A 14,783-nucleotide genomic window follows, 5' to 3' on the forward strand; every position below is an offset into this window, starting at 1 on the left:
TGAGGTGCACTGAAGGTACAATATTTTTATATTTCGTTGAAATCGCCGAGGTCCACCCGCCATCCTGACGCTCACAATAATAACCAACGCCTGCTATAATGTAAACGTTGACTCAAAGTGGCACAACGAGCCATCTCAGTACAGGTCAATTCACAAAAGCTGGCACGAATGGAAATACCTATGTGTGTATCACATTAACCAATAAAATGATGGTTCTGACTGTATGCCGATATGGGTGTCACTAATACAATGAAAGTTTCGTTCATTCCATTCGTACCAGCTTTCCTGAATCAATCTGTAGCTGTACTAACTGCACTCTAGATAGAAATGTTAACTACAATTATTGTAAACAGACTGATGCAACACATTATTTGAACTCTCAGAATCTACAACTAAAATGCTACTTATACCTTTACATGTTATGATAACAAAACGAAATAACTACACACAAATCATTTACGAGTAGGAGCTTCTAATGAGACTTTAATTTTATAATTTTAAACTCTCTCCACTGGTGACGAGAATCGATTGTTACTTGTTTCGATAATAAATAATACCACGACTCCGATAGCGAGGGGACGCCTCGCATTCTTGTCGCTGCGGGCGTGGTGTACCTTGTCGCTTATCTGTTATAGTTGGTCAAACCAAATTGTCAGTAAATAAGAAGAAAAAAAAACTATACTCATTATTTTCTTTTGGGTGCTAGTACTAGTGTAAGACAAAGATAGTATGATTCTCTCTATGTTTGAAATGAACCAGTCCTTTGACAAACTACACATACGAAATTTGAATCTGTTTAATGCAGGTCTATATAAAGTTTGCGTAATAAGTGGTTCATAACCATATAATAGAGATAATTTCCTTTTTGGAACATTAGGATTTAGGATGGAACTTTTTTGGAGTCTTAAAGTTATTTACTAACAAACTTGCCCTTTACAGCAGTTGGTTGCTTCAAATTATTTTCTAGCACATTCCTTGTCCAAAGGTAATGTTCAGGATAGGAATAAATCCTACGTCATCAATATTTTCAGACGGGTCACGGCACCCATCGATAGGTATTTCTTGAGAAAATATAATCTTATAAAATAGTTTGGTGTCTTTAGACCAACTCTGAGGTCGAACAGTATATGCATTGTGCACATACCTCCTATCTGAACTACTTTAAATAAAGTAATTCGAATAGTTCCATAGTTCTAAGGTACATTTTGACTGTAAAGTACATTTTTTCTAGAATAACGGTGTACGAGTACTATACCTGGACTCCTCGACGACCTTGGCGTTGATTTACCCTCGCCCTCGCCTTCGGTCCCGCGTTTATAGTAATCCGTTTTGTCATGTGTAAACTGGTCGTACGTGAGCGTGGGGACGTCGCCGAGCCTGGCGCGCTTGGGCGGCTGCGGGGGTATGTCTTGGAGCAGCGTCAGTTGCGGGAATCTAGGGAAACATGTGGATTATAGGTACAGGAACCGGGCAATTTTTTATCCAGCCAATTATATTTAAAAAAGTTATGGTACAGTATGTACTAATATGGCTTTTTAAATGAAATTCATTAAGTAATGTTAGAATTCCAATTAGAAAATTCAAAATATGTGTGCTGAACATTATTTTGGACCATGATTATTGTGTATCAAGTTAAACTTCATTGATACACATTTTACCAACAGTATTCATTTTGACAGGTCAGGAGTAAGTTTACTATACTATCTGTCAAACTTACAGGGTGTCAAAAAAGACTTACAGGTGCACATATTTGATGGTCATAACACTGTCCTCAAAGTCTTCTGTAGGGCTGGATGGCGCCATGGTCACCTGCATCTCTTTCATTATGACGAATCTCTTTGTCGCATTGTAAAGGTCGTCCTGGAATGGTATGTAAATTATTATTATTATTCATTTATTTCATAAGACACGGTACATAATAGGTGTTACATTGAAAAAGTACTACCAAACTGTGAAACAGTTTGATGGCAGTTTAATTCTTGTAAAACATTTGTGTCAATTAAATTTTAGACTAAGGTATGTTGTAAACAAACAAACGTTAGACTAAGGTATGTTGTAAACAAACAAACGTTAGACTAAGTTATGTTGTAGTAAGGACTATAAAAGTGGACAAAAGACCTTATAGAGTGGTACCCAAGGGGGCACAAAAGGAAGAGAGGAAAGCCTACTCGTAGATGGTCAGATGACTATGAAAGGATAGGCGGAGTGGACTGGCCCAGGAAAGCAAGAGACCGCGGTACCTGGAAGGACTTGGAAGAGGCCTATGTCGGAGGACAAGCTGAAGTTGTCGATGGGAACTAGAAAATGGTAAATAGTAATATATATATATAATTGTAGAGAAAAATAAGGTATATTTTTAAGTAGATAGACTATCAGTGTTACAAAACTTCAGAAATAAAGGCTATTTTTATTTATTTATTTTATAAGTTATGACGTAAATGAATAAAATTGGGGAAGATCCTGCTTTAAAGGCTAAACTATCCCAAACCAAACCACTTTATCCTGGTTTCGTAGCTACCTTACTGGCAGACGCCAGCGTGTCAGAGTCGACGACAAGCTGTCCGACTGGTGTGAGCTTTCCGCTGGCGTCCCGCAAGGAGGAGTACTTTCGCCACTTCTTTTTTCTATTTTCATTAATGGTATCACGAAAGCACTTACGTCATCATACCATCTTTACGCGGACGACCTACAGATTTATGCAGCGGCTAATATAGATGATCTTGCTTCAATGATTACTCAAATCAATTCTGATTTAGAGTCCATACGGGATTGGGCGTGCAAATTCGGTTTGAAGATTAATGCCCAGAAGTCGCAGGCAATTGTCATTGGTGGCCCTTACTATGTAGCTAAGCTCTCAGACATGGTGACACCTGACATTTTTTTTGATGGGACTAAAATCCCCTTTTCCTCTACTGTCCGAAATTTGGGTGTCATCATGGACCAGACGCTTTCCTGGGAACCCCACGTGGCTGAGGTGAGTAAAAAAATTTTTGGTTCCCTACACTCTCTTCGACGTCTTCAGAATTTCCTCCCTCTTCGTACCAAACTGACTCTTGCCCGCTCTCTCTTGCTCCCTCTACTAGACTATGGTGACATTGCGTTCTTGGATCTTAATGAGGAATTGCTGAATAAACTTGAGCGCTTACAAAATGTCTGTATCAGGTATGTGTATGGCCTCCGTAAATACGACCACATTTCTAATTTTCGTAAGCAGCTCGGGTGGTTACCGATCCGCCAGCGCAGGGATGTGCATGTTCTGTCGTTGCTTTTCAACATACTCTTCAACCCCTGTTCCCCATCTTACCTAACCGAGAGATTTAACTATCTGGCTGAAGGAAGTGATCACCGCTTACGTTCTAGTGCTAATCTTACGCTTGCTATCCCTTCGAATAAGTCTCGAACGTACGCAAATTCATTCACAGTGCGCGCGGTGAAGTTGTGGAACGAGTTGCCCCTGTCGCTCAAACGGTCCCGGTCTGTAGCATCACTCAAAGTTAATCTGAAAAAGCTTTGGCTTTCCCACGAACTGTGATTTGGTTGAGTGCTAATATATATATATATTATTTATATATTATATATATATATATATATATATATTTATTTAATATTTATTTAGTACTATATATTTATGTATGCTAGTACATATTTATTTTATTGCATAATGCAATTGATGTATTTTAGTTATTCGTAGACGTTAATATTGTAGTTTTCCTTCTTAAATATTATTGTACGTTCTGTAAGTTTGTCTATCTATCTAATTCGAATTTTCCACTCATTTACTCTAAGGTTAGCTGGAAGAAATCCCTTATAGGGATAAGCTCGCCTTTGTACCTAAATTTATATGAATTTCATGTTATCAATTTTTGTTTTGTACAATAAAGTGATTTACTACTACTACTACTACTATCACTCATCAAGAATTAACAGCCTTTACATTAATTATCTCATTAATAGTTTAGAATTACTGCTTGAAATATACTTAAAAAAATATTAGGGAACAATGTGACACAAATCAGCCTATGTCATCTTATCCTATTAATGCCACTAAAAAGATTCAAGAACACAATTTAATAAAAACAACTAAGACTAACTATGCCTCATCTATATCTTGCATAATATGATAATACCATGTGTAGCGTAGTCACAAATGTGTGTGCAATATAATTTTGTCATATTAAACTTTGGAGCAAACTTAATGAAAGCTATTTTAAGTAAAACTTTTAGTCGACACGGTTTGTAGGTAACAGCATTGCGTGAGAAGGCGACGTATGCCTAGGACACTTTCTAGTATCACTATGGATTCAATATCTTTTTTTTCAAATTCAGAAACATTAGTAAATGGTTACATGACTACATCATTTGTACACAAAATAAATGACACTGAAATTGAAATAATAAAGTGATATTCTTACCAAACCCTCAGGTCCATGGAGTGTGATCTTTGGGACCCCAACATCCTGCAGCGTCAATGACAATCCAGGCAGACCTCCAATATTCTTCCAAGTCTTACTTGTGATGAACACATGCTCCAGTCTTGACAGTTTTACTTTATGCTCATGTGCCAATCTTTGGGTGCACTCTCCACAGTTGAAAAGGTACCTGAATTGAACATGTAGATTTTTATATCATCAAAACTGGTTGATTAACTTGCATTCATTTGAGTACAAATAACTTAGATTTTCCCTAATTTTACACAATTGTTTATGATAATCCCATCCCATAATTATCTTTCTGTTCCTAATTGGATTTGGTTTAAATTTGGATGGATTTTAAACTAGTAGGAGTTGAGATGGGCGCCGACCCCTAAAATCGCGGCGGCGGCGCGCCGGCGAAGAGAGGCCGGCGGCGGCGTGGCCATATTTTGATGACCTTAGGGGATGATGGTTCCTTAAATATTATACAAATTTATGATGCAATAGTAAAAGTAATAACACTAAATAAGAAGAAAGTCTTTCAGTGTTAAGGAATTTTGTGAATTAAAAATATATCAGTTGTATAAATAAATTACCAGCACGAAGATGAATTTAAAATAAAATAAACCAGTCATTATAAACTAATAAAAGCGATTCTACAAGCTATTGCAGTACTAGTGTTACTGCCAGTAGTATATTGAATCTTATTCACTTACCGTTTCTGATCAGTGAAGAGGTAGAGCGTGTTAGGTACGCCACGAGCGCCAGAGCCCAGCACTTGTAAATAAACGGTGCTAGGGCCGTACTTCTCGCCCTTCTTGGAGATGTTCTGCCGCTGCTGCTGCGCCTCCGCTATCCGCGCGGTGTTAGCCTTCGGCATGTTGGCTAGAAATTCCAACAGTTTTTTATTACTACCGTTCTTTAAATAACGAACGCTACTTTTTCTAGCTAATCTAAATACACTTGAACCGTACATGTGTTTTAAGGTTATATTTATTGTGAAGTAATGTTTACAAGCATTTGAGATTTACTGAATTAATTTATAGTTTCGCCATATATGACCATGTTAAGTTTTTATTCGTTTTTTAGAGTAATTTTTGGAGTTTTAGAACATTTTGAGAATTCTCCGAATTCTTCTTTTATTTTGCAGTCTTTTTTGACAGTCAGACAGTCACGAAACTGACAATGACATTGACAGCTGTTACTGTTGTTTAGTTGTTTCATGAGTTGTTTACTTAAAAGTCATAACTGATAACAGACTACCGCACCGCACCGCGACTTTGGTGTGGTGCGACTTGGGTGCGACTTCCGGTGCGACGCACATATAGATAGTAATATACTATAAGTAAGAGCGAGAAATAGATACTTTGACCCAAGGGCCTGACACTCTTTAATAGAGAAAGATAGTCTTATTGCGATTCCTATAAGAGGAAAGAGAAAATAGTGCCATGCTTTGTCCTTATCACCGACCGGGTGTCATCATAGGTAGGAGGCGATGGCGAAATACTGAAGTTTATAGAGTGAAAGAGAAAAAATCCTATGCTGCCAAAATTTTATATGAATATTCTTTCTCTTAGCCCCGGTCGCTCGGTGGCGCGTCTATAACTACTTGTATATACTACGTCTATGTTTTGACCGCACCAAGGTCCAAAGAGGACCTTGGAGGAGGAGAGGAGGATGGAGAGGTAAGTGTATATACAAGGCAAAGAGTAGTAAAATCATATCCAAGGATTACCCAAGGTCTCGGTGCGGTGCGGTAGCGGTGCATTTACTTACGTACCAATAATTATATTCATAATTTACTTGGCCCTTATTAGACACATATTTATAGATATTTCATATATAGCCAAAGAATAAAAAATTTAATGTGACATTGGCTGATGGGAATAAAAATTTGGAAAATTTTGGCAACTTTTTTTTACATTGCCATACGTAAATTATTAGTCGTCATTGGAGTTGAAATTTATTGAAATATGAATGGTGTGGCAACATCGAATTAGAAAAATGGCGTTTGGTACAGCTGTGGGTTGCGCAATTTTTATGTAAATGTGCATGAAATTTATAATAAAATCGAAGTTTCAAGTGCAACAAATTATCGCGAGACAATAAGTGAATGTTTTGTAAAATTTACACTGTGAATATTGTAGGCTTAATTAGTGTTTTTTTGTTTCACAAAGCTGCGATGGACTGTGTATTTTTTGTGTTGTGGTGATGTTCGGAAGATAAATAATGAAACGAAAAATTATGCGGCTGTGCAAATAATGTTACAATGATGGATAAGTTATGGGTGGTGTTGTTAGTGGCCTTGACCGGCGCACACTTTGGGCAGGGATTGCCGCTGCGTACGACGCCGCACAGCTACCCTCCCAGTAAGTCAATTTACACTTCATATTATCATGTTTTTGCTAATTTACTAGCAAAAACTACGTATTCACATGCTAAATCCAGTAGCAGATAGATGACAAGGCATTGCAAGCTTTCGTACTATTAAATAAATAAAATAAATTTTATTTTATTAATAATTTATCACATTGAAGACAACTGATGTGTTTAGTTAATAAATATGGTGATTAATATAATATAATTTGATGGAAGAATGTAGTAATTAGGTAATTTTATTTTGAAATCATAAACTAAGAGGTATCCACACAACTTTTCGTAAATCAGAAATACCCTCATTTTCAGATCATTTCCTTATTGGAATTCACTAAAATCCAGGGCTTGTTAACATTACCAAATTCACATTATAAGTAATGTTAGGTAATGGCAATATCATAAAAATACCTAAATACTGGCAGGAAATTGTAATGTTACTTGATAACATAACATTTTCTTACCAGTAAAGAATAGTATGAGTATGTGGTTTAACGTTAATTACAATTACAGAATAGTATGAGTATGTGGTTTAACGTTAATTACAACTTAACATTAACAACAGCCCTGCTTCAACTTCTGAAACTTTGTAATTGTAAAACTGAAGAACTTTAAAAGCTAACCTACAAGTTAATATTATTAGTATTTATAAATTTAACTAATTCTAGAAACATACATTATACTTAACTCTAGGAATGCTATTATAATAAATAATCAGAAAAGTTCAAAAACTAACAAACATGTTACAAGTTTAGTTTATCCTCTGTGTAAGAAAATCCTAAATTGTCCAGAACCACTGCACATATCAGAGGTCCAATTGCACGAAATTAGACAAAACTGGATTCATTAAAGGATATATTATTCACACAAACATTCTTAAAAAATTTAAAAACATGTAAACATTTTTTCCCCAGATGGATAAAACTAAATATACTATGAGCTAAAACATGGGACAAAAGTAAAAATCATAACATATTTTACCCCGGCTCACTTCTTTAACAAGTTTCAAAAGTGTAGTCCCATCCGGAGTTCACATAATGGCCACAACCACTCTGTAAAGAGTGCAACAAAGAAGAAGAAGTCCTATCCGGAAGACAAGATGTAAATCTTGTTACTTTAACGCTTCAAGCATGAAAACACAGAACAGAAGCCTGAAAACGTTGGGGTTACCCACTTGACATTGACAAGTTTAATTTTTTTACAGCACTTTATTTATTTTCTTACATAAGCTACATGCATGTCAAGTTTCATGTTTGCTGGGACTGTACATTGAGCTTAAAAGTGAAACAATTTTTACAATAAGATGATAATATTGGCTATCTCTTTTCATCATTGTGGTTGCAAATATGCATTTAATATTTAAAAATTAATTTAATTTTGTAAGCTAAAGACACCTGTTAGCTGGTGTTGTTGATCAGCAATCTATTGGGCTCAGTAAGAAGATTTTTTATTATGCCATATTCATTTTCAAGCATTCTGACTGACAGAAGGGATCAATACACTTGATTTTCCACCTTATCATAATAATAGTCTATATTATGAGAGGCTCTACCTCTCTAATCTGGTGATCCCTGAAATCTGGATGGTCTCAGGCGCAGGGCACTGTCTTAAAATGCACTGAAGAAAACAACTGATAGTCCCGAAATTGTTTCTTCTGCGACAAAGAAGCTATATCTTCAAAATTAAGTGCATAAATGTGAAGCAGAAGAGTATTTTCTAACTTTCATTAAAGTATGTTATGTTAACACATACATAAATCAATCATACATTTATTTACTCTATCTCTATTTAAATAATTTAAATAAATAAAGAAATAAAATTTTATACCATAAAAATTTTGCTGATGATTACGGGATTAGTTAGGTTCTTTCTACAGTAATACTATTGGAACAGAAAGTGATATACATTAGAACCCGCTTAATGCGATCACGTTTAATACGATTTCCCACATAATACGCCATTTTACGCCTGTCCCTGCAACTTTAGGCCTACTTTCATACATTTTTTCATGATTAATGACTCGCGTCCCGCTTAATACGCCATCTAAAATTATATTATTATTACCCACCTTGCATTGTCGTCGTACAATATTACCAACTTATGCATGCGGGTTAAAAAAATTGGGACTAACCATGCCGTAATAATATTACGCAAAAGGGGACACGATTCTGGCGACACCTCCGCCTGTCCAGATAAGTTTGTAGCCCTGACTAAGCGATCGGCTAATTGGTTCGTACCTACCTACACTTAGATTTCATTCGCTCATTATCACTGCTGCGGTGTTTTGATTTGCTTTAAGTTGCAATTGTTGTGAGTTATTAAATTCTTACCTTCATTCCTGTTAGCATTAGTTCAGTGATGTCAAAAATTAAAAGAAAAGCATTATTATAAATGGTTTATCTATCTATCTTATTATCACTGCAAGAAAAAGTAACCATAATAATAATAATAATAATATTAATATAAGCCTTTTATTCAGACATATTTTGTTTTTACAAATTTTACATTTTAAAGTTTATATTGTACATATCTTATCTAAACATAGTTTTACATATAATTTATCGTTTCAGACAACATCGGTTTGGTCTGTGTGCCGTTTGGCAAAGGCCTCTTCCATCCCTTTCCAATTTTCTCTATCTCTCGCCAGTCTGGTCCAGTGTCTCCCTGCGAATTTTACGATTTCGTCCTCCCACCTCATTTTTGGTGGTCCTTGTTTCCTTTTTCTATCTTTTAGGAACCACCATATAATTCTCTTACTCCATTTCTCTTTGCCCCTGATCGTATGACCTGACCACCTCCATTTGAGTGTTTTAACTTTGATGGTTACGTCTTCCACACGTGTTTTAGATCTAATAACCTTGTTTCTGAATCTATCTTTCAATTTAACACCAATCATGCTTCTTTCCATGGACCTTTGACATACTTGTAGTTTTTTTTTTTTTTTAAGTTGCTCTTTGTTAGAGTCCAAGTTTGGCTGCCGTAGGTTAAAACTGGTAAAATGCATGTATCAAACAACTTCCTCTTTGTAGCTACATTAATTTCTTTGTTCTTCATAACTTCTCTCATTGACCAGTACCGTTTCCATGCGTTTTTTAGAGTAATTTTTGGAGTTTTAGAACATTTTGAGAATTCTCCGAATTCTTCTTTTATTTTGCAGTCTTTTTTGACAGTCAGACAGTCACGAAACTGACAATGACATTGACAGCTGTTACTGTTGTTTAGTTGTTTCATGAGTTGTTTACTTAAAAGTCATAACTGATAACAGACTACCGCACCGCACCGCGACTTTGGTGTGGTGCGACTTGGGTGCGACTTCCGGTGCGACGCACATATAGATAGTAATATACTATAAGTAAGAGCGAGAAATAGATACTTTGACCCAAGGGCCTGACACTCTTTAATAGAGAAAGATAGTCTTATTGCGATTCCTATAAGAGGAAAGAGAAAATAGTGCCATGCTTTGTCCTTATCACCGACCGGGTGTCATCATAGGTAGGAGGCGATGGCGAAATACTGAAGTTTATAGAGTGAAAGAGAAAAAATCCTATGCTGCCAAAATTTTATATGAATATTCTTTCTCTTAGCCCCGGTCGCTCGGTGGCGCGTCTATAACTACTTGTATATACTACGTCTATGTTTTGACCGCACCAAGGTCCAAAGAGGACCTTGGAGGAGGAGAGGAGGATGGAGAGGTAAGTGTATATACAAGGCAAAGAGTAGTAAAATCATATCCAAGGATTACCCAAGGTCTCGGTGCGGTGCGGTAGCGGTGCATTTACTTACGTACCAATAATTATATTCATAATTTACTTGGCCCTTATTAGACACATATTTATAGATATTTCATATATAGCCAAAGAATAAAAAATTTAATGTGACATTGGCTGATGGGAATAAAAATTTGGAAAATTTTGGCAACTTTTTTTTACATTGCCATACGTAAATTATTAGTCGTCATTGGAGTTGAAATTTATTGAAATATGAATGGTGTGGCAAATTCTTACCTTCATTCCTGTTAGCATTAGTTCAGTGATGTCAAAAATTAAAAGAAAAGCATTATTATAAATGGTTTATCTATCTATCTTATTATCACTGCAAGAAAAAGTAACCATATTAAAACCTAACTAAAATAAATAATTACTTTAAGGAACAGAAATTTATATTGTCATTTAAACCAACATAAACAGAATTTATTTATCTCACCAAAATACTACAGTTATGTAGGTAAAATTATGTTAAGTACCCTAATGTTGATTTATAATCTTTGTTGTGTCTTCCATTCTAAATAAACAAATTACATATTGGGATTACACCTTATGCTCTTTCTCAATTATCACAGTTTGTACATTTCCTACAAAAGCTATGCTTGGTATGTCTACAGTAAATCATGCCATTGTTGGAAGCTTACCAACACATGAGGGAAGATACTTTAGATTAGATTCTTTAAGTTCTTAATTGCAGATTTGATTAGGCGGGTCCACACAGAACGAGCCGCCTCGCGGGGAGATTGCCGCGCGAAGCAGCTCGGTCGGTGTAGACACTGTAGACGTGCCTCGCCCGAGACGCGTCTACATAGACCGTGCCTATTGAAGATTTTTTAATCTCATCTGATTACTTATTTTTTGAAACCAATATTTAGGGCGTCCGCTTGCTGCCCTTGCTGGCGCGGGTGCACGAACCGGGCGCACGTACTCGGGTGCCATTGTAGATAAAATCCGTCGCATGCGTCCGCGCCAGTTAGCGTTGCTGTGCAGTGGTTGCAAAATTTGGATGTTGCCTTATAAAATAATATACTGTGCATAATTTTTGCCTATGTGACTATATCGCCATACGATTAAATAAATATAAACCAAATTTTTTTTGTTAACCCGCTCACCCGCTTGACCCGCTCCGTGCAACTGCGCCAGCTAGCGGACACCCTTATACGTCATCGTTTATAAGTCAGCTGTCACGTCGCTTGCGCGTGATGAGAAGCCGGACCTGTGAATTGCTTTAAATTTGTTTGGCTTTTAGTGAAAATTGTCAGGGTAGACCCCGCAAAATCAATTTTTTTATCTGAATAATAATAAGAATAATTTCATTTATTCATGGCAAACTATATTTCACACAAATGTATTACAAAAAGTATATTTAAAACGTAAAGTATATAGTTTACCACGAAATGGTCCCGCCTCAGCATAATGCTAACCCTAAAGTCAGCGCTAGTCTTCCGACGAGACCATTTGTGGGCCACGAACGCAACCGTACAACACGGCCTTATCTATCAATAATCTGATTATCTGCTTCTATCACTCTTGCATATTCGAGCGATGAGGCAAATAAACGAACGCACGAACAAAATGGAATGCGGTACGCTCTCTGGTATGCTATGGAACATTTGAATTTAATATTTGTTTCAGACACAAATGGGCCAATCTCGGCAGGATGGAAGGAGGGCAACCTGTACGCGGCTGTGCCGGCGCTGGCGCTCATAGTCACGGCCGTAGGGCTCCTGTTCGGGTGCACCTGGTGCTACAGGCACAAGGACTGTAAGGTAAGGGCATACACTTGATAGGTATTGAACTCTGTTGCTAATGGATATAGGGTTCATCGTGCATTTGTGTCTGTATTCTTTGGAGTATTGAATGTAGTGTCTATGATTGATTCAGTTTTAATCGCCTATTTACAAACTTTTGTTGACGACGCGACGGGTACTGACTGATTGCTGAATGTCCGTCTGTAAACTGATCTGCATTGCTTATAACAGGGTTGTTACTTTCAACTATGATTTTAACCCAACAGTTATGAACTATATAACTGGACTTTTGTTAAAATTCATACTAAAAATTTGGCTCAAGTTTTGGTACGAGACAGCCGCATCCGCATATAAACGGGCAAATTATTTTAACGCAGCGTACTACTTAGGTAACGTAGGCGAACACGAAGCGAAACGATGCGGCGCGTGGTGAATCAATCCCTTGATACCTATAGATAGAAGTGTCCTACGTGGGCGATCTCGTTGCGAACGCCGTGGGCCCGCCGCACCGCGCCGCGTTGCTTCGCTTCGCGTTCGCGAGTTGTGCGCTTACGTAAGACGCTGCGTAACCGCTGTAGTGCTAATGGATTACCTTCCAGTATTGCAGGATTCAAATTAGTTGTCTACGCTTTATAACCTGGTCCAAAGGTCGTTATAAACAACCGATACAGTCCAACTAATAAATTGAATCTATTGTAAAATAGTAATGGACTATGCGTGTTGTGCACGGCGATGCTGTAACTGTCAAAGTTTGCGTTTGTTCGTTGCAATTTATAGAAAAGCTTTTAGTTACTATTATGTTTACTGTTTACTGTAAATAGTTGCAATTTGATATGCGTTTAAAGTATCTTTCTTAAAGAACCAAACAGACAGAAACAGTTACACGGAATAAATCTAGCAGCATGGACTGCTTTAATAATTCCAAACCTGATGTCCGTGTCTAAGCACCGTGTTTTTAACTCAACTACGGCAAAACCAAAAGGAAGGGTTATGATTTTAACAGTATTTGCATGTACATGCATACGTATTCTTGACACAACAAGAAGTAGACACTAGAATCGGGAACTCATGGAAAAGATATTGGTCTTTAAAGGAAATAGTGAAGAACAACCAAATACCAACAAACATTAAGTCCAAAGTATTTAACACTTGTATCCTTCCCTGCCTTACATATGGATGTCAAACTTGGGCCCTAACTGTCAAGGAGAGGAAAGCTCTCCAAGTCTGCCAAAATAGTATGGAAAGAAGCATGTTGAATATAAAACTTAGAGATAGAATAAAACTGGAGGACATTAGAAAGAGAACAAAAATAATCGACGTAAACCACACTATGAAAAAACTAAAATGGAAGTGGACCGGCCACATGCTCCGAGACAAAAGAGAAAAATGGTCAAAAGACATCACAACATGGTACCCAAGAGACGGAAAAAGGGATGATGGAAGACAAAAAATGAGATAGGAAGACGAGTTCAGGCAGGTGGCTGGAGCCTTCTGGAGAAGACAGGTTCTGGACAGGGACTCGTGGAGGAATATGGGAGAGGCCTATGCCAAGGGCAACCAGACAAGACGTCTGCGGAGAAAGGCTAGCAGTAAGTAAGTAAGCATACGTATTCTTATGGCGCTAGCGAGACGATTCTCATGAATAACTTGAATAAGATCAAATCAATCGCTCATTTTAGGCTGCAGGTGGCTGGTGAGACAGGCTACACTTTAAAACAACTTCAAAAAAGGAAAGGGTTTTGTACATAAACTGTAGTAAAATTAATTTAGGTACTGCAATAAACACTTGAAACGAAATTGTATCCATTTCCCGGATAACTACAGCGTGCAAACGGAAGTAGCTTTATTTTGATAAAAAAGTCCGTATGTTTTTGATTCCATCATGTCGTACTTCATACGTAAGCCATTCCTAATACATATTACAAATGGGAAGTGTTAGTTTGTCCTTGACAAATGAATCGAGCTGCTAAAGACCTGCTAGTGCTAGAAGCACCTCAGATTCATTCACGAAGGTGCGGTCTAAGCGTTAAAATAATAATGTCTCATCTTAGCGTTTATCGCTGTTGCATCTCAGATGACTCAGATGCTACTAGGGAACCCGATATGCATCTTATCGACTTTTTCTCCTCCGCTTTGCACGGTGTTCTTTTTAGGGTTCCGTACCCAAAGGGTAAAAACGGGACCCTATTACTAAGACTCCGCTGTCCGTCTGTCTGTCACCAGGCTGTATCTCATGAACCGTGATAGCTAGACAGTTGAAATTTTCACAGATGATGTATTTCCGTTGCCGCTATAACAACAAATACTAAAAAGAGAATAATATAAATATTTAAGTGGGGCTCCCATACAACAAACGTCATTTTTTTGCTGTTTTTTTCCGTAATGGTACGGAACCCTTCGTCCGACTCGCACTTGGCCGGTTTTTTATAAGACCATAGGATGTTATTCGTCGTTACAACCAGCCAGCATCTCAAAGGCTTTCC

The 14,783-nt window shown here is 37.3% G+C and overlaps 2 protein-coding genes across 6 annotated transcripts in view; one reads left to right on the plus strand and one right to left on the minus strand.

The window, feature by feature from the left end:
- The window catches only part of LOC134744137 (ribonuclease Z, mitochondrial), a 28,562-nt gene extending 23,000 nt beyond the window's left edge, over positions 1-5,562 (minus strand). For 2 of the 3 annotated variants that reach the window (XM_063677834.1, XM_063677833.1), the window contains exons 1-4: positions 5,129-5,562; positions 4,413-4,599; positions 1,739-1,860; positions 1,256-1,434 (exon numbers count right to left, since the gene is read on the minus strand). In XM_063677834.1, coding sequence (XP_063533904.1) covers positions 1,256-1,434; positions 1,739-1,860; positions 4,413-4,599; positions 5,129-5,388 — 748 coding nt within the window. In that variant the 5' untranslated portion in view covers positions 5,389-5,562. The remainder of the gene's footprint in view (positions 1-1,255; positions 1,435-1,738; positions 1,861-4,412; positions 4,600-5,128) is intronic. The other variant, XM_063677836.1, reaches the window with a different exon arrangement.
- An 836-nt stretch (positions 5,563-6,398) lies between these two features.
- Positions 6,399-14,783, plus strand: part of LOC134744166 (uncharacterized) — a 68,768-nt gene continuing 60,383 nt past the window's right edge. For all 3 annotated transcript variants that reach the window (XM_063677872.1, XM_063677874.1, XM_063677873.1), the window contains exons 1-2: positions 6,399-6,781; positions 12,185-12,318. In XM_063677872.1, the coding sequence (XP_063533942.1) occupies positions 6,682-6,781; positions 12,185-12,318 (234 nt within the window). In that variant the 5' untranslated portion in view covers positions 6,399-6,681. The remainder of the gene's footprint in view (positions 6,782-12,184; positions 12,319-14,783) is intronic.

Source organism: Cydia strobilella, chromosome 9 (genome assembly GCF_947568885.1).
Source record: "Cydia strobilella chromosome 9, ilCydStro3.1, whole genome shotgun sequence".
NCBI classification, from domain to species: Eukaryota; Metazoa; Arthropoda; class Insecta; order Lepidoptera; family Tortricidae; genus Cydia; species Cydia strobilella.